The 26,388-nt window shown below is 44.7% G+C and overlaps 1 protein-coding gene across 1 annotated transcript in view; it reads left to right on the top strand.

The window, feature by feature from the left end:
* Nucleotides 1-26,388, top strand: part of LOC148143349 (uncharacterized) — a 151,534-nt gene that overhangs the window by 72,991 nt on the left and 52,155 nt on the right. The window contains exon 3 of the mRNA XM_087975175.1: nt 5,925-6,808. Within this exon, the coding sequence (XP_087831301.1) occupies nt 5,925-6,808 (884 nt within the window). The remainder of the gene's footprint in view (nt 1-5,924; nt 6,809-26,388) is intronic.

The raw sequence follows: 26,388 nt of genomic DNA, 5'->3' as shown, positions 1-26,388 counted from the left end.
AATAATGGACCGAGGATTGGCAGATGGAGTTTAATTTAGACGAACGTGAGGTGTTGCATTTTCGGAAAGCAATCCAGGACTTAACCAGTTAATGGGGAATGTTGCTCGTGAGGGTGAGAATAAGTGGACAGGGCAGATGAATCAGTGGCTGAGGAACTGGTGCATGGGAGAAAGGATCCAAAAATGTGAATATTGGAATCTCTTCTGGGGTAGAAAAGACCTGTACAAGAAGGATGGATCGCACCCGAAGTGGAAGGGGACTAATATATTGCTGGGAGATTTGCGAGAGCTGCTCAGGAGGATTTAAACTAGTAAGGTAGGGGTGGGTGGGGGGCAGGGATTGCTGGGACCCAGAGAAATAGTGAGGAAAGAGATCAGTCTGTGACTGGTCCAGTTGGGAAAGGGACTGAGTTAAACAATCAGAGCAGGAAGTAACAAAGCAGAGAACAAGGTAGGACTGGTAAATTAAACTGCATTTATTTCAATTGCAAGAGGCCGAACAGGGAAGGCAGATGATGGTTAGGAACTTGAGACTGAGATATCATGGCAGTTACAGAAACATGGACAGCACTGGCAGCTTAATGTTCAAGAACACTCATGGTATTGGAAGGATAGAAAGAGGGGCAGGAGAGGAGGGAGAGTGGCTTTTTTGATAAGGGATATATTACTGTGCTTAGGGAGGATATTCCTGGGAATACATGCAGGAAGCTTATTTGGGTGGAACTGAGAAATAAGAAAAGGGATGATCACCTTATTGGGATTTTATTACAGACTCCCTCATAGTCAGAGGGAAATTGAGAAAAAACTTAAGGAGATTTCAGTTATCTTTAATAATAATAGGGTGGTTATGGTCAGGGATTTTAACTTTCCAAACATAGACTGGGACTGCCATAGTGTTTAAAGGCAGTACAAAGGCAGTTGGAGTATACTTAAGAGTAAACTCAGGAGGGCAAAAAGGGAACATGAGATAGCTTCGACAAGTAGAGTTAAGGAGGAATATAAATGTGTACAAGAAAATTTTCTGATTCAGTAAGTGGATGTTCTGACTAGTGAAGGTGCAAACCGTGACCTACTCTTGGGAAATAAGGCAGGGCAGGTGACTGAGCTGTCAGTGGAGGAGCACTTTGGGGCCAGTGACCATAATTCTATGAGCTATAAAAGAGTGAAGATAAAGTATAGACCAGATCTAAATTGTAGGATGGCTAACTTGGGAGTAGGCAAGATGTTTCAAAAGCTAACTGGGAGCAGATGTTCGCAGGTAAAGGGATGGCTAGAAAATGGGAAGCCTTCAAAAATAAGAAACTGAGAGTCCAGAGACAGTATATTCCTGTTAGGGTGAAAGGGGAAAATCTAAGTAAAAACAAGGACTGCAGATGCTGGAAACCAGATTCTAGATTAGATGAAGGGCTTTTGCCCAAAACATCGATTTTCCTGCTCCTCGGATGCTGCCTGAACTGCTGTGTTTTTCCAGCACCACTCTCATCTAGAACCCAGGGTGAAAGGGGAGGTTGGTAGGTGTACTGAATGCTGAATGACTAGAGGAATTGAGCTTTTGGTTCAGAAAAAGAAGGAAGCATATGACAAGTATAGACAGGAGAGATCGAGTGAATCCTGACAGTACAAAGGCAGTTGGAGTATACTTAAGAGTAAACTCAGGAGGGCAAAAAGGGAACATGAGATAGCTTCGACAAGTAGAGTTAAGGAGAATCCAAAGGATTTTTATAAATATATTAAGGAGAAAAGGGTAACTAGGGAGAGAACAGGGCCCCTCAAAGATCAGCAAGACGGCCTATGTGTGGAGCTGCAGGAGTTGGGGGAGATAATAAACAAGTATTTTACATCAGTGTTTACTGTAGGGAAGGACATGGAAGAAATAGAATGTGTGGAAACAGATGATGATATCTTGAAAAATGTAAAAATGTCCATACTACAAAGGAGGTGGTGCTGGATGTCTTGAAATGCATGCAAGTGGATAAATCCCCAGAACCTGAACAGTTGTACCCTAGAACTCTGTGGGAAGCGAGAGAAGTGATTGCTGGGTCCCTTGCTGAGGTATTTGTACCATCGATAGTCACAAGTGAGGTGATGAAAGACTGGAGGTTGTCTAACGTGGTACCAATATTTAAGAAAGATTGCAAGGAAAAGCCAGGGAACTATCAACCAGTGAGCCTGACATTGCCGGAGGGCAAGTGGTTGGAGGTAATCCTGAGGGACAGGATTTACATGTCTTTGGAAAGGCAAGGATTGATTAGGGATAGTCAGCATGGCTTTGTGCGTGAGAAATCATGCCTCACGAACTTGATCGAATTTTTTGAAGAAGCAACAAGGGATTGACGAGAGCAGAGCAGTCGACATAATCTCCATGGACTTCAGAAAGGCATTCAACAAGGTTCCTCATAAGAGACTGGTTAGCAAGGTTAGATCTCGAGAAATACAGGGAGAATTAGCCATTTGGATACAGATCTGGCTTGAAGGTAGTAGACGGAGAGTGGTGGTGAAGGGTTGATTTTCAGCCTGGAGGCCTGTGACCAGTGTTGTGCCACATGGATTGGTGCTGGTCCCACTACTTTTCATCATTCATATGAATGATTTGGATGTGAGCATAAGAGGTATAGTTAGTAAGTTTGCAGATGACACCAAAATTGGAGATGTAGTGGACAGCAAATAAGGTTACCTCAGATGACAATGGGATCTTGATCCGATGGGCCAATGGGCTAAGGAATGGCAGATGGAGTTTAATTTAGATAAATGTGAGGTACTACATTTGGAAAAGCAAATCAGGAAAGGTCCGAGGGAGTGTTGCTGATCAAAGAAACCTTGGAGTGCAGATTCATAGCTTCTTGACAGTAGAGTCGCAGGTAGATAGAACAGTGAGGAAGGCATTTGGTATGCCTTCCTTTATCGGTCAGAACATTGGGTAGGAAAGTTGAGAGGTCACGTTGCAGCTGTATAGGACACTGGTTAGGCCTTTTCGGAATATTGTGTGCAATTCTGGTCTCCTTCCTAACAGGAGGATGCTGTGAAACTTGAAAGGGTTCAGAAAAGATTTACAAGAATGTTGCCAGGTTTGGAGGATTTTAGCTATCTGGAGAGGCAGAATAGACTCGGGCTGTTTTCCTGGAGCGTCAGAAGCTTTTGTGGGGGTGGGTGGGGGTGGGGGTGACCTTCGACACGTTTATTCTATCCATAATCCTCATGATTTTATAAACAGACAAGGTCTTTTCCCTGGGTTGTGGAGTCCAGAACTAGAGGGCATAGGTTTAGAGTGAGAGGGGAAAGATTTTAAAAGGGACCTCAGGGACAAGTGTTTCATGCAGAGGGTGGTGCATGTATGGAACGAGTGTCAGAGGAAGTGATGGAGGATGGTACAATTACGGCATTTAAAAGGCATCTGGATGGGTATATGAATAGGAAAGGTTTAGAGCGATAGTGGCCAAGTCCTGGCAAATGGGACGAGATTAGGTTGGGATAACTGGTCGGCATGAATGAGTTGGACTAAAAGGTCTGTTTCTGTGCTGTACAAGTCTACGGCTTTAATTCAGGACTCTGAAATTGTTCATGAAAACCACTTCAGTAATCTGCCCAGTTTTAAGACGACAATAGACAGGAGCAGAATGAGGCCATTTGGCCCATTGAGTCTGCTCCACCAGTCGATCATGGCCGATATGTTTCTCAACCCCATTCTGTTGCCTTCTCCTCGTAACCCTTGATCCCCTTACTTATCAAAGACCTATCTATCCCTGTCTTAAATGCCCTCAATGACTTGGCCTCCACAGCGCTCTGCAGCAATGAAATCCACAGATTCACCATCCTCTGGCTGCAGAATTTCCTCCTCATCTCAGTTCTGAAGGCATTCCTTCACCCTGAGCCTGTATCCTCTGGTCCTCGTTTCTCCTACTGGTGGAAACATCTTCCCCACATCCACTGTATCCAGTCAGAGTCACGCAGCACGGAAACAGATCCTTCGGTCCAACCAGTCCATGTTGACTATAATCCCAAACTAAACTAGTCCCACCTACATGTGCTTGGCCCAATATCCCTCTGAACATTTCTTATTCATGTACTTATCCAAATGTCATTTAAATGTTGGGACTATAAGCGCATCCATCACTTTCTCTGGAAATTCATTCCACACGTGAAGCACTCTGTGTAAAAATGTTGCCCCTTATTTTGTTTTTAAATCTTTCTGTTCTCACCTTAAAAATATGTCCGCTCGTCTTGAAATCCCTCATTCCAGGGAAATGACTCCTGGCATTCATCTTCTCTGTATCCAGCAAGATTTTATAAATCTCAAAGAAGACCTGAAATGTTAGCTTGCTCTCTCGATGTGGACGCTGTCTGACCAGCTGTGATCTCCAGCATTTGTTGTTTTCAGGAAGGATTCCAGCATCTGTCGCAATGCGCTCCTAAATGTTAGCTATCTCTTTCCAGATCCTTCGAGACTCAACCTTACTCAACAATCCACTGTGCGGTACAGTCAATAAAGTTCCACATTGCATCTCTTTCAGCACGTGGCTCAGTGGTTACACTGCTGCCTCACAGCACCAGGGACAAGGATTTGACTCCAGCTTCAGGTGACTGTCTGTCTGTGTGGAGTTTGAATATTGTCTCCCCCCCGTAGCTGTGTGGGTTTCATCGAGATGCTCCGGTTTCCTCCCACAGTCCAAAGATGTACAGGTTAGGATGAATTGGCTATGCTAAATTGCCCCATAGGGTTCAGGGATGTGTGGATTAGGTATATTAGTCAGAGGTAAATGGAGATTTGTTGGGCCAAATGGCCTCAATCCGCACTGTAGGGATTCGATGTGGCAACCCACCAGCTGTTTGCATTTCCTGTAGGGGAAGTGGGGACGGGCCGAAAGTTCAGTGTGTGTGAAGCGAAAATTAAACGTAGTGCTTTGCTTGAGCTCAAGCTGAGTGACTTGGTGGCAGGACTGGAAAAGGAAGGTACGGTGTCTGTGGTTAGTGATGCTGCCTCACGGCACCAGAGAGCCAGATACAATTCCAGCCTCGGGGCCGTTGTCTGTGTGGATATTGCACATTCTCCGTCTGGTGTTTGCTGCGGATTTCTTCCAGTGCACCTGTTTCTTCCCACTATCCAAAGATGTGCAGGTTTGGGTGAATTAGCCATGTTAAATTGTCCATAGTGTCCAGGATGTGTAGGTTAGATGCATTAATCAGGTGTAAATGTAGAGCAATCAGAGTAGGGTAATGGTGCTTTCAATTTCATGGAATTACAAAAGAAAAGAATGTTCCGCATAAAGGAGAATTGCTTGTTCTGAATTTCTACCCTGACTGACAGTGATAACTTTCATAATCTGTTTTTTCCAGTGCATTTGAAGATTTGAAGACTGAAGTTTCAAATTCAGTAGTTGAAGGGCTTATGCCCGAAACAGCAACTCTCCTGCTCCCTGGATGCTGCCTGACCTACTGTGTATTTCCAGCACCACACATTTTGACTGACTCTCCAGCATCTGCAGTCGTCATTTTCATGTCAATGACAGACAGTCGATCAATCCATTGGGACTGTAACGATCTTTGACTATGATTCTGCGAGAAGGAGCAAAATTCTTTGGTTTCTGTTTCAGTACGCTTTCAGCATCAGTGGAGCTGGATGAGAGACGCTACTGTGGCAGCGCATTGAATGTGCAGCCTGTCACAATTATACAGTCTGGAAAGAGGAATTCACGGCAGGGAGGGTTTGTACATGCGTTTGTGTGCAGCTGAAGCTTTGGCCATGGAGAAACCAGAGGAATCTCGCCCCATGGAGAAACCGTGGAAGTGTGGTGACTGCGGGAAAGGCTTCAGTGTCCCATCTGCCCTGGAAATTCATCAGCGCAGTCACACCAGGGAGAGGCCGTTCTCCTGCCCAGAGTGTGGGAAGGGATTTATCTGCTCTTGCCACCTGCTGGACCACCGCCGAGTCCACACTGGGGAGAGACCATTCACCTGCCCCGAGTGCGGGAACAGCTTCACCCACTCCTCCCACTTGCTGGCGCACCAGCTTGTCCACACCGGGGAGGGGCCATTCCCCTGCTCTGATTGTGGGAAGGCCTTCAGCAAATCCTCTGACCTGCTGAAGCACCAGCGGGTCCACACAGGGGAGAGGCCATTCAGTTGCCCCGAGTGCGGGAAGGCCTTTAGCGATTCCTCTGCCCTGCTGAGGCACCAGTGGGTCCACACAGGCAAGAAGCCGTTCCCCTGCCCTGAATGTGGGAAGGGCTTCAGCAGTTCCTCCTCCCTGCTGACACACCAGCGGGTCCACACTGGGGAGAGGCCATTTGCCTGCCCTGAGTGTGGGAAGAATTTTCCCCAGCCCTCCCAACTGCTGACCCACCGGCGGGTCCATACCGGGGAGAAGCCATTCTCCTGCTCAGTGTGCGGGAAGGGCTTTGCGGTCTCCTCCAACTTCGTGGCCCACCAGCAGTTCCACACGGGGGAAAGGCCCTTCAGCTGTCGCGAGTGCGGGAAGGCTTTCAGCAATTCCTCCCACTTGCTGAGGCATCAGCGGGTCCACATAGGGGAGAAGCCGTTCTCCTGCCCAGAGTGCGAGAAACGCTTTAACCACTCCTCCCACCTTCTGACCCACCAGCGGGTCCACATGGGAGAGTGGCCGTTCTACTGTCCTGAGTGCAAGAAGGGCTTCAGCAATTCTTCTGCTCTGCTGACCCACCAGCGGGTCCATAGAGGAGAGAGGCCATTCAGCTGCCCTGAGTGTGGCAAGAGGTTCACATTTTCCAGGAACTTGCGAAGACACCAGCAGGGGCACCAGTGCTCCCAACAATCGGATACTGCAAGTGACGCTACTGTGGATTAAACCTTGTGCCCCACTCTGACAATGGGTGCAGTGGGAAAGTTGGTGGGCTTTTAAAAAAATGTCTGGACTGCACACTGCCTCACACCCCCAAGTGCAACTCTAAAGTGGCTCGGGGCGACATGGTGGCTCAGTGGTTAGCACAGCTGCCTCATAGAGCCATGGATTCGGGTTTGAATCTAGTGTTTGATTCTCCCGTGTCTGCATGGGTTTCCTCCGGGTGTTCCGCTTTTGCTCCCACAATACAAAGATGTACAAGTTAGGGTGAGTTAGCCTAGCTAAATTGTCCATAGTGTTCAGGGATGTGTAAGTGTGGTGCAGTAGTCAGGGGTAAATGTAGACTGGTCAAAAGTGTGGTGCTGGAAAAGCATAGCAGGTCAGGCAGCATCTAAGGCGCAGGAGAATCGACGTTTTGGGCATAAGTCCTTCATCAGGATTCTCCTGGTCTTCGGATGCTGCCTGATCTGCTGTGCTTTTCCAGCACCACATTCTTGACTCTGATCTCCAGCATCTGCAGTCCTCACTTTCTCCAAGTAAATGTAAAGTAACAGGGTTAAGAGAATAGGTCTGGGTGGGTAACTATACGGAGGGTTGATGTTGCCTTTTTGGTCCCAAAGGTCTGTTTACATTCTGTAGGGATTCTGTGATTCCATAAACTTTGCTTCCAGTGGGCGACATTACTCGGAGTCTGGGACTGCACGTTGCTAAGAATCCGCAGAAACCTTAGACCACAAGAGCACTGGAGCAGACATGAGGCCATTCAGCCCATTGAGTCTGCTCCACCATTTGTTAGAAACAAAAAATAATTGCGGTTGCTGGAATCCAAAGTTGGCAAGCAGGAGGCTGGGAGAACGCAGCAAGCCAGGTAGCATTAGGAGGTGAAGTTAGCATTTCGGGTATTAACCCTCGTTCAGGACTGAAGAAGGGTTCTTCCGAAAACATTGACTTCTGTATCAGAAACAATTTACCAGGATGTTGCCGGGGGTTGGAGGGTTTGAGCTGCAGGGAGAGGCTATTTGGCTGGGTGAGAGATTTAAAAGGGACGTAAGGGGCAATGTTTTCACGCAGAGGGTAGTGCATGTATGGAATGAGTTTCCAGAGAAAGTGGAGGCTGGTACAATTATACCACTGAGAGGGCATCTGGTTTCGGACATGAACAGGAACGGTTCAGAAAGATAATGGGCCAAATACTGACAAATGGAATCAAATTAATTTAGGATGTCTTGTCAGCGTTGATGAGTTGGACTGAAGGGTCTGTTTCCGTGCTGTACATCTATGTCTACCGGTCCTGATGTAAGTTTTAAAATTGAGTCCAAGTAACTTTGAATAGTTCAGTCTTGTTGAACTCACCTCTTGAAAGGTTTCAAGTGAATCCCTCCAAGTGATACTGTTTAAAAATGCCGAGTTGGACAAAATATCCCATTAAGTTCGACACAAACCCACAGCTGAAGATATCAGAAATCACACAACACCAGCTTAGAGACCAACAGGTTTATTTGAAATTACAAGCTTTAGAAGCATTGCTCCTTCTTCAATGCTGCTGCTTCATCACTTCACCGACAAAGGAGCAGTGCTCTGAAATCTTGAGTTCAAATAAACCTGTTGGACTCTAACCTGGTGCCATTTGACTTCTGACCTTGTCCAGCCCAATCCAACACCAGCACTTCCACATCAGAGTTGACTAATGAGATTGGATTTTATTCAGTGTGATTAAGTGAGATGCTCATCTGAAAACTCAAAACTGTTGGAGAGACAAAGAGACACGAGTCAGTGCTACAGCACGGAGACAGGCCCATCGGCCCAAACTGGTCCATGCCGACCAAAATGTCCATCAACAGTAACCCCATTTCCCTGCACTTGGCCACTATCCTTCTCAGCCTTTCCTCTCCATGTGTTTGACCAAATGTCTTTTAAATGTTGTTAATGTACCGACCTCAACCACTTCCACTGGCAGCTCATTCCATACACAAGCCACACTCTAAAATTTTTGCCCCACATATTTTTTCAATCACTCCCCTCTGACCAGGTTTGTATTATCTGTTTGGAGATGTAGGAGTAAAACTTCACAATAAAAGATTAATACAGCCTTTATTCATGACTCATGATTAAACACACTTTCTCCATTTACAGCTGTAATTGAGAGGCTTCTCTGAATTAGTTGACATGTTTGTAACAAGTTGTGAAACATGAAAGGGTTCTGAAAAGATTTACAAAGATACTGCCAGGGTTGGAGGGTTTGAGCTGTTGCAAGAGGCTGAAATAGCCCCAGTCTATTTTCCCTGGAGGGTCAGAGGCTGGGGGGTGACCTTACAGACTGTTTCGCTGTAGAAGTGTTTCAGAAAAAAAAAATCTCAAACCTTTTTCCGATTGTAGCCTTTGCCAACATCTGGCCATGAGTGAAGTCCCTTAGCCCAGTCGAATCGGACCCTCTGCCTTTTACAACCCCTCTTGGGAAAAAAAATCAAGATGACATCTTCTTAAAGGAGTAACATCATCACAACAGAGAGCACACAAACAGAAACATTTCTATCACAAGGTTGTACAGTTAACAGGCCAAGATAATGACTTTTCAATTTAGCCAATCAATTTAAATCCGGTCCTTTGGCTACCAATATCTATTAAATTTAAATGTGATGGTTTTGACAACAGAGGACCGATCCTATTGTAAAAACTCAATATGGCATCAAGGGTATAAAAGAAGGGGACAGTTGGACAGAACCCCAGAGCTAACTCCCCATTGCTAGAGCTAAGAGTCCTCAGCACTAGAGAGAGACATCAGCTCTGACAGTCAGCTGTGAATGAGACAGCATCATTTACAAAAAAACCAGAAGAGCAGGAATTGCAGGAGGCATTCCTGACAAAAGATTCAATAGAAGGATGCTTAGAATATTCTGGAAGATGTAATCTGAGAGACTAAATTCTATTTCTTGTTGTTTTAGTGGGTCTTGTATTTATTGGAACAGCATATGACAAAAATCCTGTTTCATGCCAGAATCGTCAGTAGTTCGAAGGGATTTATTAGGTTTGTTAATAGTTTAGTTCAGTTGTTCACCATTCAAGTTGGATATGTAAATTGTTTTTTGTTGATTTTTAAAGTGTCAGGGATTTATTTTTGTTTAAGACTAGAGCAGATGACACGACTTTTCACACTAATTTTCCAATTATAGGGCAATGCACTCCTCTATTGGTGTTTCGGTTTGAGATCTCAGAGAGGGGAGGGGATTCAGCATTCGTTTTATAACAGTATTGACGTGCCGTCCTGCTGAATGCAAAGGAGTCATTATTAATCCTAGCCTCTCACTCTGATTGTGGGTGAATCGCTTTAATTTGAATACTGACTCAGAAACTGCACAGACAACCAACTGTTGAATCATAATTTACACTTTATTGTAAGTAGGAACCAAAATATAAAACCCCTCAAGTAAGCAAGTTCACCCTCACCACCCAAATCTTGGCTATCACCCAAATGTTGGCGGAATTTAACATTGTTTCTACCAATAGTGCCCATCTCCGGAAGTTTACAGGGGTCTGATGCAGGGTTGTTCTTCCAAGCACTGCAGCTGAAACGTTCTGGAGTTGAATTCTGGTGGAGTTCCGTCACTTTCAGATTTGTGGTGTAACGTTTCTTTAGATTCTAACACCATCTCCCCACACTTCTGGAGACTTCAGGTCTGTAGCTTACCTTCTTATCCTTGAGGGTTTTCCACCTGTTTGAAACAGCCTGTCCTGCAATTAACCTCTTTACGCCAAGGTAAAAACAATGACTGCAGATGCTGGAAACCAGAGTCGAGATTAGAGTGGTGCTGGTAAAGCACAGCAGTTCAGACAGCATTCAAGGAGCAGGAAAAATTGACGTTTCGGGCAAAAGCCCTTCATCAGGAATACAGGATTCCTGATGAAGGGCTTTTGCCCGAAATGTTGATTTTCCTGCTCCTTGTATGGCCTTCCTTCTACAAGCAGAATTAATTGTCCTTTTGTCACAGTTATTAAACACCATTATCTCATCTGTCCAAAGAAACAGCTCATTGTTTTGCCTCCTCCTTCCCAGCGATAGTTAATGTATGTTATTTGTTAACTCCCTTGAAGCAGTTTCTCATTGGCCCTTTCGTTTCTTGGTCCAGAAAGCGTTATTGCTGACTCATGAAGTTATCAAAGTTCTGGAGTTTACAGGACCACACCACATTCCTGTCTGCCTCTTCCAGGAATAACGACTGTTCCTGAGATACTCGCAATTCCTAACATTCCTTGGTATCCCCAAATACAATCCACATGTCAGGAAATCACTAGTGCTGCCCTGACACCAGACAGTCACTGTTGGAACAGAAGGATTATGGGAAGAAAATACAGAAATCCGAAGTGCAAAGAGACTTGGGAGTTCAAGTCCAGGATTTTCTCAAAGTAAACTTGCAGGTTGAGTCAGTAGTTAGGAAGGCAAATGCAATAATCGCATTTATTTTGACAGGACTTGAATACAAAAGCAGGGATGTACTTCTGAGACTCTATAAGGCTCTAGTCAGGCCACATTTGCAGCATTGAGAGCAGTTTTGGGCCTCCTATTCGCAAGGATGTGCCCCAGGAGAATGTTCAGAGGAGGTTCACGAGAATGGTCCCAGGAATGAAACGTTTAACATATGAGGAACTTTTGAGGACTCTGGGACTATATGAAGTTTAGAAGGATGAGGGGGGTTACAATTGAAACCTACAGGATATTGAACGGCCTGGACAGAGTGGATGTTGGGAAGATGTTTCCATTGTTAGGACAAAGTAGGACCCGAGAGTACAGCCTTAAGAAGAAAAGGAAGACCCTTTAGTTGGGAGATAAGGAAAACCTTCTTCAGCCAGAGAGTGGTGTATCTATGGAATTCACAGCCACAGAAGGCTGTGAAGGCCAGGTCATTGAGCAGATTTAAGATGGAGACAGAAATGTTCTTGAGTATCAAGGGGATCAAGGGTTCCGGGACGAATGGGCTTGAGAAAGTTAACAGCCACGATTGAATGGTGGAGTCGATTCAATGGGATGAATGGCCTAATTTCAGCTCCTATTGTCTTATGATATGCTGATGTGTGGAGTGGTGATGAGTGGGCAAAGAGATGAAGGGGGAGTAGAATTAAGGGGAAGCTGGATACAGCCACAAGGGAGAAAGAAATACAAGAACTGTACAATAAATGACAGAACTCTTAGGAGCACTGGCATGCAGAGGGATCTGGAAGTGGAAACAGAGGTGGGTATGGTGGTCAAGAAGGCACATAGGACGCTTGCCTTTCCTGGGTGTGAGAGTTGGCAAGTTACATTACAGCTATTTATTTCAACCACATTCGGAATATTGTATGCAGTTCTGGTCACCACGCTATCAGAAGGACGTGGATGCTCTGGGAGAGGGTGCTATAGTCAAGGGCTAATGTTGCGTAATAGGAGTAGGTGAATAAGTCTGTGTCAGTTACTCTTCAGAGGGTCAGTGTGCACATGTTGCGCCGAATGGTCTTTTCCACACTCGGGATTCTATGTTACTCAGAGGTTTTTTTATTCCCCAGGGTGAAAAGAACAACAACAAAAGGGCACAGGTTCAAGGCAAGAGGAGGGTAGTCTACGGGAGAAGTGGAGGGGAAGGTTTTTCACACAGAGGGGTGATGGGTGGTGGAAGGAGGCACCTTAGCAACGTTTAAGGTGTATCTTGATAGACACATGAACGCGAGATGAACAGAAGGATAGAAACCGCACATGAGCAATAAATAGCAGGTCCAAGTGATGATTAAGAATTGGCACAGGATTGACGGGGGTGCCTAAACCAAATAAGAATGGCTTGTGACTGTGTTGTACTGATACAGGTTTTCCCCACTGTGCAAAAGTGGAGCGTTCCTATGAAACCTTTCATAAGGCAAAATAGCGTAAAGCGAAGAAGCAATGAACATTAATTCATTTATATCGTATATACTCAAATTAATAGTCAAATTTTTGACTACTTTTTAAGGTTAAATTTAGGGGGTCGACTGTTACTTGGATACTACTTGAGGGGCTGAAATTCATGCCTGTCAAGATTCATACCGTATCATAAGCAGAAGCTCAACTGATGAACAAAGCAAAAAAAATTATGGTAATTCTGAAAACTGAGTGGAACATACAGACAACGGACTGGAAGACAGGAACAGAGCCGAACAACCGACAGACTGCAGAGCTGGAGTGGAACATGACGGCCATCACACTGACTCACAAACATGGGTCTGTTGTCTATGAAGAACTAGGGTCGACTTTTACATGATCAGACTACTTTTCACAACACTTGCAAGAGAAAGAAATCAAACACGTCCAATTCGCCATGCATGGAGAACAGGAAATAAAGTAAAGAATTTTTTAAAAAAAAGAGATTTCCAGCATTCATACACAACTATACATGTGCACATGTCCATTTAAATACTGGGTAGGTTGATTCTTTGGAAGATGACAATCGCAAAGAAATGAAGCTCTTCAACAAAATGCTGGATTTGGTAGAAAGATTAATTAGTACCCTCACTCCCCTCCCTCCACAGCCAAATCATCACTGGGCAAGACAAAACCCCAGGATCTAAATAACATACCTACATACACACACACACACAATCCTACCCATTTTACGTGCAATTACCTCAAATCACATTTATAAAACATAACCATAGGGGTTTACACAGGCTCTCGTACACAATATTGCCTGTGACCTTCTACAGCGCTGTAAAGTGCTGTAAATCCCATGATGACAGTATTTCATAACCAATGTGTTAAATAACATTGTATATTTTATTAAAAAAAAAGATATCTATATATTATACACAATTTAACATCGGAACAGTTCAGTCAGATGGTACAGCCTGCCCTCCTACATGGATTATAGAAGGTGTATGGAGGATTAGATGGTGATTCTAATAGAAATTATGTTTGTTTTAGGAATGGGAGTGATTGTGGCTCCAGGCTAATGGCGATCCGCCTTATCCCCCGGGTTCCCCCTCAGCCCAGCCCGGTACCTGGTAGAGTGAAGCCGCGGGTAGCTCCAGGCTCACGGTCCAGCACAGCACCGAGTGCAGCCTCTCCTCCAGCTTGTGTTCCGCCGGACTTTACCCCCCGCCGCCGCTCCTCCACCTCCCGCCGCCGAGGAAGCCGCGGGCGCCGGCTCTCTCTCCTCCACCGCCGACATTTTTAATTTGTTTTCTCGTTCACCCCGTAACCGTCACCTCCCCCTTCCCAGGCCCCGGGAATTATACACAAATAAACAATAAACCCCACCGGGGACTGTCTCCTTTTCTTCACAACTTTTGTTTGAAAAGTTCCGACTTTAATTTGAAATGTATTTTAAAGGTGTTTTCTGAGGTAAACGATGCCTGTCTGCCCACTCCCTCCGTCAGAAACCGCCCGCTGAGTCGATGAGAAAACCGCAGCCTCGCGCCGCCATCTTTGTTTTTCTTCTTCTTTCCGACTCCTCCTTCAGTGACGCGCGTCATCCACGCTTCGCCCAATCAGAGCGCATCTTACTCCACCTGACCAATGGCGACCGGCGCCGGTTGTTACTGACAGAGTTTGTGTCCAATTGCCAATTTGGGATAAAAAAGGCGGGAGTCACAATTTTTTTCCCCTGTGACTTCACATCTCATTCCTTTTGCTGGTCTCTCCCGCAGGGGAGGGGGAATCCCAAACTAGAGGGCACAGGTTTAGGGTGAGAGGGGAAAGATTTAAAAGGAACCCAAGGATTAAAAAAAAAGTGTGAAAGTTAATTTGCCTCAAGAAAAGCCCCCTCTTACGACCTGAACAAAATAGATTGTTCACAGCCTATTACTCACTAAACAAGAAGGATGTTGTGAAACTTAAAAGAGTTCAGAAATTATTTATAAGAATGTTGCTAGGGTTGGAGGGTTTGAGCTACAGGGAGAGGCTGAATTGGCTGGGGCTATTTTCCCTGGAGCATTGGAGGCTGAGGGGTGACCTTATGGAGGTTTATAAGATCTTGACAGGAATGGATATGAGAAAAAGATAAGGTGTTCCGTGGGGTGGGGGAGTCCAGTACAAGAGGGCATTAGTTTTTGGGTTAAAGGGGAAAGATTTAAAACGGCCCCAAGGGGCAACTTTTTCAAATATAGGTTGGTGTGTGAACTGAATGAGCTGCCAGGAAAAATGGTGGAGGCTGGTACAAATACAACATTTAAAAGGCATCTGGATAGGTACATGAATAGGAAGTTTTAGAGGGATATGGACAAAGTGCTGGCAAATGGGATGAGATTAATTTAGGCTATCTGGTTGGCACATACCGAAGGATTGTTTTTTGTGCTCTACAACTCAATGGTTCTATTTCCACAGAGCCAGAACCAATTGCAAAAGGCTAGGAATAGGCCATTCGCCCCTAACACACTGTCCTCAATTGTGGCCTAAGTAAGCATATTTCAATTCTTAGTGCTATGTAATGAGCCAGACTTTATTAAAAATCTTAAAGCAAATGAACACTTAGGAGGCAGCGATTATAATATGGTAGAGATCAGTGTGCAGTTTGAAAGAGAGAAGGCAAAATTAGATGTAATGGTGTTACAGTTAAATAAAGGGCAATAAGGGAGGAACTGTCAAAAATTGACTGGAAGCAGAGCCTAGTGGGGAAGACAGGAGAGCAACAATGGCAGGAATTTCTGGGTGTAATTGAGGACACAGTACAGCGGTTCATCCCCCCAAAAATAAAGATTATCGGGCAGCGTGGGGAGGGAGGGGGGAAGAAGACTGCCATGGCTGACAAAGGAAGTCAGGAAATGTATCAACGAAAAAGAGAGCCTATAAAGTGGCCAAGACCACTGGGAAATCAGAAGCTTGGGAAGACTACAAAAACAAACAGAAGATAACAAAGAGAGAAATAAGGCAGGAGATGATCAAATATGAAGGTAAGTGGACCAGTTATGTTAGAAATGATAGTAAAAGTTTTTTTGCAATACATAAGAAACAAACCAGAGGCAAAAGTAGAAATTGGGCTGCTCCAAATTGGTGCAGGAAGGTTAGTGATGGGAGATAAGAAAATAGCTGAAGAACTTAATAAATACTTTGTGTCAGTTTTCACAGTTGAAGACATGAGTAATATCCTAACAATTAAGGAGAGTTAAGGGGCAGAGTTGAGTATGATAGCCATTACAAAAAAGAAAGTGCTAGAAAAGCTAATAGGTCTAAAAATTGAGAAATCTCCTGGCCCTCCTGGCTACAGCCTAGCGTTCTGAGGGAGGTGGTTGAAGAATTAGCAGAGATGTTGGTTGTAATCTTTCAAAAATCACTGGAGTCAGGCAAAGTCCCAGATGATTGGAAAATCACTGTTGTAAGTCCTTTGTTTAAGAAAGGATCAAGACAAAAGCTGGAAAATTATACGCCGTTTAGCCTAACCTCAATTGTAGATAAAATTCTAAAATCTATCGTTAAGGATGAGATTTCTAAATTCTTGGAAGTGCATGGCTGGATTAAAATAAGTCAGCATGGATTTAGCAAGGGGAGGTCGTGCCTGACAAACTTGAAGAGTTAACAAGTAGGTTAGACTTGGGAAACCCAGAGGATGTTATCTACCTAGATTTCCAAAAGGCCTTTGATAAGGTGCCTCATAGGAGGCTGCTGAGTAAAGTGAGGGTCCATGGTATTCGAGTTGAGCTACTGGCATGGATTGAGGATAGGCTGCCTGAGAGAAGGCAGAGAGTTGGGATAAAAGGTTCTTTTTCGGAATGGCAGCTGGTGAGAAGTGGTGTCCCGCAGGGCTCAGTGTTGGGGCTGCAGCTGTTCACTTTATATATTAATGATCTGGTTAAAAAAGACTGGGGGCATTCCCACGATGTTCGCTGACGATACATAGTTAGGCAGACAGGCAGGTAGTTCTGAGGAGGTGGGGAGGCTGCAGAAAGATTTGGACAGTTTAGGAGAGTGGTCCAGGAAATGGCTGATGAAATTCAATGTAAGCAAATGTGAGGTCTTGCACTTCGGAAAAATAGAATACAGCATGGACTATTTTCTAAACAGTGAGAAAATTCATAAAGCCAAAGTACAAAGAGATCTGGGACTGCGAGTCCAGGATTCTCTAAAGGTTGACTTGCGGGTTGAGTCCATGCTTAAGAAAGCAAATATAAATGTTGTCATTTATCTCAAGCGAGTTGGAATGTAAAAGCAGCGATGTGCTACTGACACTTTATAAAGCTCTGGTTAGGCTCCATTTAGAATACTGTGTCCAATTTTGGGACCCACACCTCAGTAAGGACATAGTGGCACTGGAGCGTTTCCAGCGGAGATTCACACGATGATCGCTGGTATCATAGGCCTAACAGACGATGAACAGCTGAGGATCCTGGATTTATATTCATGAGAGTTTAGAAGGTTGAGGGGAAATCTAACAGAAACTTACAAGATAGTGCATGGCTTAAAAAGCGTGGATGCTGGTAATTTTTTTTCCATTAGGCAGGGAGACTAGGACCCATGGGCACAGCCTGATAATTAGAGGGGGTCAATTTAGAATGGAAATGAGGAGACATTTCTTCAGCCAGAGAGTGGTGGGCCTGTGGAATTCATTGCCATGGAGCGCAGTGGAGACCGGGACATTAAATGTCTTCAAAGCAGAGATTGATAAATTCTTGGTATCGCAAGGAATCTTGGTATCTCTATGGGGAGAGTATGATAAGTGGAGTTGAAATGCCCGTCAGCCATGATTAAATGGCGGAGTGGACTTATGACCTTACTTCCACTCCTGTGTCTTATGGTCTTAAGGAAGAACTCTTTGCTATTCACTGTACCTCCACTCCTAATGATTTTATAAATCTTAGTAAGGTCACCCCTCAACCCGCTACACTCCAATGAAGACAGTCCCAACCTTTCCTTATAACTCAAACCCTCCAGTCCTGGCAACATCCTGGTAAATCTTTACGGAACTCTCTCTAATAGTATTCTTCCTATCACAGAGCCACCAAAACTGTACTCAGTACCCAGAAAGTGGCCTCACCAACATCCTGTACAACCTCAACATGATGTCCCAACTTCTATACTCAATGGGGTGGACAGTGAAGGCAATGGTGCGAAATGCCTTCTTTACCACCTGTCTACCAGTGATGCAACTTTCAAAGAACTATATACCTGAACCCCCTAACTCCACCCCCCCTCCCCCGCCGCCACCGCCACTGCCAAAGTGTGTGTTCTACAACACAACCCAGGGACCTACCATTAACTATACATAGCAAAGCTGAAAATTCTTCGCCTGAAGCCCACTGAAGACGTTACCCAGTAGGTAACGAAACATCTGGAAATGAACCTTGCAGCTCAGCAAGCAAACCTACATCCAAAACCTCAACCTGAGCTACAAATCTTCTCAAAACTCACTATGTCCAGCCCTTCCTTGTTTAGCAAAATGCAACCTCTCACATTTATTCATACCTCTCTCATAGGTGCACACACACATACACCCCACAACACACTCACAGGCTTAAACTCCATCACACTCACACTTCACTCTTATGCACGCACTCAAACACAAACACACACACACACAACTCTATGGAGTGAATTTGTATTGGCAGAATTATATTTGCAGATACTTTCAATTTTGCTCAAAAAGCCCACAATCTGCAGGCAGTCAATCCATGCAATATTTTATAAATTCCTACTTTGGAAATAGAACCAGTCTGATTCAAGATTGGAATACTGACAGACTCGAATCTCACATCTTTAATGCATTGTCTGAACTGAGATGTCACTTTTTTTGATAAAACATTAAGTCATCTCAAGAACGTGACTTTAAAGATGTTCTGGGATTTACATATTAATGAATCAAAACCTGCAACCCATTCTAAAAGATGAAGGACATAACAACAATCTAGGTTTGTTCAATATATCCTATCAGTCACATGACACTGTGATCTTTTGCTATACAATCGGTGTATTATTCCCCGGCCAACAGCTACCCGATGAAGGAGCAGCACTCTGAAAGCTAGTGCTTCCAAATAAACCTGTTGGATTATAACCTGGTGTTGTGTGATTTTTAACTTTATCTACCCCAGTCCAACACCGGCACCTCGACACCGTTTCCAGTGAACGCAGCCCACATCTCCCGCTGCTGCCAGTAAACTATACAATGCTGATGAAACGGTGCAGTACTTGCACTTCTGAAAAATTTACAACTTATAACGATACGAGCTACTCATTCACTGCTCCATCTGATACATGACATTGGAAACTTAGTGCAGGAGGCTGAAATGAAATGAGCAACTTTAAACCAAAAACCTCTTGGAGCTCAAAGTCTTCAATGAGAGTCTGAGCCTGGCGATAAGTTCAGGTAACCTTTATTGTGACCCAACGTTGTTACAGCATCAGATCCCCCCCAGCATAAAGGTGTAGAAAAAGTAGCTGCTTTTTAAATAGCTCAAGGTCAAAGCGTGCACCCCCACCCCACACCACCTTACCTTCTTTACTATGGTTACCACTGAGTTGTCAGTTTGTAATTGGATCCTTGGTACAGCCTTAACTGTAGGAAGTATTGCCTCACTCAGCAATTTCAACCCATACCCTGTAAACAAGTAAGTGTTTACCCACTCAATGACCGGTGGCAGTGGTGGGCAATGAAGAGTCAATCATGCTATTGTGGGTCTGGAGTTACGTGTAGGCCAGACCGGGTAAAGGATGCAGCTGGGACAACTGAGTGAATCCTTCCCTACAACAGCAGTTTCCTTCCCTAAAAAGGGATGTGAGTGAATCAGATGGGTGATGTCCCCCAAACAATCATTTCTTCATGAAGTTCTGAACTCCAGATTTCTGACCGAAATCCAATTCCACCATCTGCCACGGCAGGATTCAAACCTGGCAGTCCCTGGAACTGGGTTGATAGTCCAGTCAATAAGGCAATTGGCTATCCCTCCTTTAATCCCCCTGCGATGGCACATGAACTCGCTGGTGCCTCCGCAGATGGGAAGCGTGGGTAAAGCCCTTCTCACACTGAGAGCAGGTGAACTGCCTCTCCCCAGTGTGCACCTGCCAGTGGGCCAGCAGGATGGAGGAATTGCTGAAGGCCTTCCCACACTCAGTGCAGAAGAACGGCCTCTCTCCGGGGTGCCCCTGCCTGTGGGCCAGCAGGGTGGAGGAATTGCTGAAGGCCTTCCCACACTCAGTGCAGAAGAACGGCCTCTCTCCGGTGTGCCCCTGCCTGTGGGCCAGCAGGGTGGAGGCCTGGGTATAGCCCTTCCCACACTCGGGGCAGCTGAAGGGCCTCTCCCCTGTGTGGACCTGCTGGTACCTCACCAGGTCAGAGGAATTGCTGAAGGCCTTCCCGCATTCGGGGCAGCTGAAGGGCCTCTCCCCAGTATGACTGCGCTGATGAGTCTCTAGGATAGAAGGGACACAGAAGCCTTTTCCGCAGGCGCCACACTTCCACGGTTTCTGCACGGGGCGGGATCCATTGGGTTTCTCCATGGCCGAAGCTTCAGCTGCACACAAACGCATGTACAGCCCCTCCCTGCCGTGAATTCCTCTTTCCAGGCCGTATAACTGCTTCAGGTTCCACAATCAGTGCGCTGCAACAGTAGGGTCTCTCATCCAGTCCCATTGATGCTGAAGACGTGCTCCAACAGGAACCAAAAGGCTTTGCTCCTTCTCACAGAATCACAGTCAAAAATTGTTGCAGTCCTGATGGACTGAGTGACTGTCGGACATTGACGTCGAAGTGAGGACTGCAGAAGCTGGAGAGTCAGAGTTGAACAGTGCGGCGCTGAAAAAGTACAACAGGTCCGGCAGCATCCGAGGAGCAGGAAAGTTGATGTTTCGGGCATTAGCCGTTTATCTGTTGATTTTGAAACTTCCATCTTCAGATCATCAAATGCTTTGTAAAAAGAGATTACAAAAGTCATGACTGTCAGTGCAAGGTAGAAATTCAGAACAAGCAATTCTACTTTCTGTAGAACATTCTTTTCTTTTGTTATTCCACACTGAAAATTGAAAGCACCATCGCACTCTCTCTCTCCCTCTCTGTTCTCACACTGCTCTAACTAATTCTCCTGAAGGTGCTGATTCAGGATCTTACAGGGGCAGAACAGCAAAAACTTCAAGACTGACATCTCTCTGAATTTTGGATAACTCCACTGTTGAGAGTGAGCAGGTCTGATTATGGGAAGCTGAAAAAATAGTGTCAGTTCAGGGTGAACCTGCAATGCAAGTTCTTGAGGAACAACCAGACATGAAGTGGTTAACATCCCTGGAAAGGAGAGAGCAAAATGAGACATCAAAGGCATTAACACCGACACCAGGGAGAAATTGAACATACAGATGTGGCAAGCCAGAGTCAGAGATATACAGCATGGAAACAGTCCAACTCGTCGATGCCAACCAGATATTCTAAATTAATCTAGACCCATTTGCCAGCATTTGGCCCATATCCCTCTCAACCCTCCATTTTATATTTCCATCCAGATACCTTTCAAATGTCATAATTGTACAAGCATCCACCATTTCCTCTGACAGCTCATTCTTTACACGCACCACTCTCTTAATGAAAGAGTGAATTTAGCACAGTGAATCCATCTTATCCATAGTGCCCAGGGGTGTGTAGGTTAAGTTAGCACGGCCAATCCATGCTAACCTGCACATCCCTGGGCACTATGGGTAAAGTAGCACAGCCAATCCACCCTAACCTGCACATCCCTCGACAATATGGGTAACTGAACACTGCCAATCCACCTGAACCCATCCAAATCAGAACACTATGGGTCATTTAATATGGCGAATCCACCCCAACCTGGACAAAGTTACATATAACACAATACCAGGTTACAGTCCAACAAGTTATTTCGAAGCACCGGCTTTCGGAGTGCTGCATCTTATTCAGTTGGTTGTGGAGTACAAGATCATAAGACACAGAATTTATGGAAAAACATTATAATGTCCTGCCACTGAAATTATATAGTGAACAAACCTGGATTGTTAAGTCTTTCATCGTTTAGAATGGGTTGCAGGTATCAATAATATGCAAGTCCCAGAACTTCCTGTCAGGCTCCTTCTCGAGATAACTTAAGGTTTTATAAGAAAAGGTGACATCTCAGCTCAGATAATGCATGAAAGGAGTGAGGTCAGAGTCTGTCTGTATCCCAATCTTGAGTCAGCCCGCTTCGATTTGCAAAGTGGAATTTACAAAATATTACATGTATTGACTGGCAGCACATTGTGCATTTAGAGTTATACAGTCATAGATGGACAGCATGGAAACAGACCCTTCAGTCCAACTCATCCATGACGACCAGATATCCCAACCCAATCAAGTCCCACCTGCCAGCAACTTGCCCATATCCCTCCAAACTCTTCCTATTCACATGCCCATCCAGACGAGCCTCCACCACTTCCTCTGGCAGCTCATTCCATACACATACCACTCCCTGAGTGAAGAAGTAGCCTCTGAGGTCTCTTTCACCCTAAACCTATGCCCTCTAGTTCTGGACTCCCCCACCCCAGGGGAAAGACTTTGTCCATTTATCCTATCCATGCCCCTCATGATTTAATTAAATCTCTGCAAGGTCACCCCTTAGCCTCTGACGGTCCAGGGAAAACAGCCCTTGCCTATTCAACCTCACTATATAGCTCAAATCCTCCAATCCTAGCAACATCCTTGTAAATCTTTTCTGAACCTTTTCAAGTTTCACAACATCTTTCTGATAGGAAGGAGACCAGAATTGCATGTAATATTCCAACAGTAGCCTAACCAATGTCCCGTGCAGCCGCAACATGACCTCCCAATTCCTGTACTCAATACTCTGACTATTAAAGGAAAGCAGACCAAATGCCTTCTTCACTATCCAATCACTATACTATTCTTCACTACCTGCAACTCCACTTTCAAGGAGCTATGAAACTGCACTCCAAGGTCTCTTTGTTCAGCAACACTCTCTAGGACCTTACCATTAAGTGTATAAGTACTGCTAAGATTTGCTTTCCCAAAATGCAGCACCTCACATTTATCTGAATTAAACTCCATCTGCCACTTCTCAGCCCATTGGCCCATCTGATCAAGATCTCGTTGTAATCTGAGGTCACCTTCTTCGCTGTCCACTACACCTCCAATTTTAGTGTCATCAGCAAACTTATAGCTATACCTCATATGCTCACATCCAAATCATTTATATAAATGATGAAAAGTAGTGGACTCAGCACAGATCCTTGCGGCACTCTACTGGTCACAGGCCTCCTGTCTGAAAAAAACAACCCTCCACCACCACCTTCTACCTTTGAGCCAGTTCTGTATCCAAATGGCAAGTTCTCCCTGTATTCCATGAGATCTAACCTTGCTCACCAGTGTCCCATGGGGAACCTTCTCGAACACCTTACTGAAGTCCATATAGATCACATGTATTCTCTGCCCTCATCAGTTCCCTTCGTTAGTTCTTCAAAAAAACTCATTCAAGTTTGTGAGACATGATTTCCCCACACGGAAAGCTATGTTGACTATCCCTAATCAGTCCTTGCCTTTCCAGTACATGTACATCTTGTCCCTCAGTTGGATTCCCTCCAACAACACCGACGTCTGGCTCACTCGTCTATAGTTCCGTGGCTTGTCTTTACCACCTTTCTTTAACAGTGGCACAACGTTAATCAACCTCCAGTCTTCCGACACCTCACCTGTGACTATCAATGATACAAATATCTCAGCAAGAGCCCCAGCAATCACTTCTCTAGATTCCCACAGAGTTCTTGGGTACACTTGATCAGGTCCTGGGAATTTATACACTTTTATTCATTTCAAGGCATCCAGCACTTGCTCCTCTGTAATATGGACATTTTTCAAGATGTCACCATCTATTTCCCATCTATCTTCCATATCCTTTTCCACAGTAAACTCTGATGCAAAATACCCATTTAGTATCTCCCCCACGTCCAGCGGTTCCACATAAAGGCCACCTTACTGATCTTTGAGGGGCCCTATTCTCTCCCTACTTATTCTTTTGTCCTTAATGTATTTGTACAAATCCTTTGGATTCTCTTTAACTCTAGTTGCCAAAGCTATCTCATGTCCCCCGTTTTCCCCTCCTGATTTCTCTCTTAAGTATACTCCTACTCCCTTTATACTGTAAGGCTTCACTCAATCTGTCCTGTCTATACCTGACATATGCTTCCTTCATTTTCTGAACCAAATCCTCAATTTCTCCAGTCATCCAGCATTCCCTATACCTACCAGCCTTTCCTTTCACCCTAACAAGAATATATTTTCTCTTGACTCTAGTTATCACAGTTCTGAAGGCTTCCCATTTTCCAGCCGTCCGTTTACCTGCAAACATTGGCGCACAATCAGCTTTTGAAAGTTCTTGCCTAACACCGTCAAATTTGTCCTTCCTCCAATTTAGAATTTTTGAGCAAAATACAATGTATCTGCAAATGTAATGCTGCAAATTCAAATTCATCCCCATGGAGAGTGTGGTTCTATGTGTGTAATAGAGAAACCCTGTTTCCATGCTGCATATCCATATGTCTATTTGATAACAGATGCTTTATTTTTGTTGGTGCAAGTATTGTTGTAAATCATAGCTGGGTACTAATAGTTATATGTAAGGGAGAGAGAATTCCTCAGGTAGAGCACTATCAGAATCCTGGGAGACCCCTACTTCAGATTTACTTGGACTAGTTGACAGTCTGGGAGATTATGGATTGGGTCTCAATTGACTGAATGTTTTATTTTTCCCGAACGTGTAAAAGGGGGCGTTAAAGCTTCAGCAGAAATCCAGCAGAGCTGAGAACAGACCAACATCTTACTCTGTGGGAACAGGGAGATCAACAGAGGACAGAGAAATCCGGACCTGAAATCCAAGCTGACACCAGACTACCCTGTGATCAGTGCTTTGATGAGCAGCACCAACCCTCTCCCTTTACTGAGCTTCCCATTTGACTACCCCCTCGATATTCAGGATCCAGTCCTTGCCATCCTGAAGCCATGTCCCTGTAAGGAGTCTCAGATCATAATTATTCTCTTCAATGTGTTCAGTCAATTCATTCACTTCTGTTACAATGCAGCTTACATTCAGTTTTTAGTTTCAGTTTTTGTGATCTTCTGAATCTAGTTTTGATTGCTGGTATATTTACTCTCCTTGTCCCTTTCTATCATTCTCTGATGTTCATTTCCACATCACGACATTGCTCAAAAGCCTTGATTTGGATTGGCCAGACTAAATTGCCCATAGTGTTCAGGGATGTGCAGGTTAGTTGGGTTAGCCATGGGAAATGCAGGGTTATAGGTTCATTGTAATAGAAGCAGGAGTCAGCCATTTGGCCCGTCCTGCCTGCTCTGCAATTCATTAAGATTATGGCTGATCTATCCATCAACTCAGCTCCTCCTCCCTGCAGTGTCCCAACTATCCTTAATTCCCCAATTATGCAGAAACCCATCTAATTGTGTCTTGAATATACTTAACGAAGCTGCTTTCTATGCTTCCTTGGGCAGAGACTTCCATAGTTTCACTACTCTCCAGGAAAAACAGTTCCTCCTCATCTCTGTCCTAAATCTACTTCCCCTAATCTTGGGGCCGAGTCTCATCTACCAGCAGAAATGACTGGATAGGGTAGGGTTTCATCCCCACAGTGCAATGAATTCCCACTTTCCACCAAATCCCAGATGTACTCACTCAGTTTCTGTCTCACAAATGAAAGATTTCATTGTAACTTCTTCTGCTCCGAGTAAGGGCAAAACATTTTTGAAAGCTGCTTTGAAAGTCCAGTCTTCACAACAACACTTCTGCTTTCACTGAAGATGATTAAAGTCATACAGCACAGAAACAGACCCTTTGGCCCAACTCATCCGTGCCAACTATATATCACAAACTAATCTAGTCCCATTTGCCAGCATTTACTCATCCCTCTAAATCCTTCCTGTTCAAGTACCCATCCAGTGGCTTTTAAATGTTGTCATTGTATCAGCCTCCCCACTTCCTATGGCAGTTCATTCCATGCACGTTTCACCTTGTCTGAAAATATGTTGTCCCTCAGGTCCCTTTCCCTACTCACCTTAAACTTCTGCCCCTTTAGTTCTGGACTCCCCTATCATGGAGAAAAGACCTTGGGTATTCACCCTATCCATGCCCCTTATAAACTTCTTTAAAGGTTACCACTCAGCCTCTGATGCTCCAAAGGAAAATATCTCCCTGGCCTGTTCAGCCCCTTCCTGCAGCTCAAACCCTCCAAATCTGGCAACAGCCTTCTAAGTATTTTCTGACCCCTCTCAAAAGTTTCATAACATCTTTCCTACATCAGAGAGACCAGAATTGAATGCAGTATTCCAAAAATGGCCTAAGCAATGTACTGTACAGCCGCAAAATGATCTTCCAGCTCCTATACTGAATGCTCTGGCCAATAAAGGAAAGCATACCAAACATCTTGTTCACTATACTGTCTATGTAAGACTCCACTTTCAAGGAACTATGAACCTGCACTCCAAGGTCTCTTTGTTCTGCGACACTCCCCTTAACTGTGTCAGTCCTGCCTGGATTGCTGGACCAAAATGCAACATCTCACATTTCTCTGAATTAAACCCCATCTGCTACTCCTTGGCCCATCCAATCAATTCTAATTTATGCTAAACTCTCTTTCCTCTGTTATTCCC

Source organism: Chiloscyllium plagiosum, unplaced genomic scaffold (genome assembly GCF_037043375.1).
Source record: "Chiloscyllium plagiosum isolate Xiang-an unplaced genomic scaffold, Cpla_swu_hap1 HiC_scaffold_27, whole genome shotgun sequence".
Taxonomy (NCBI): domain Eukaryota; kingdom Metazoa; phylum Chordata; class Chondrichthyes; order Orectolobiformes; family Hemiscylliidae; genus Chiloscyllium; species Chiloscyllium plagiosum.
This window is presented reverse-complemented; position numbering and strand designations above follow the sequence as displayed.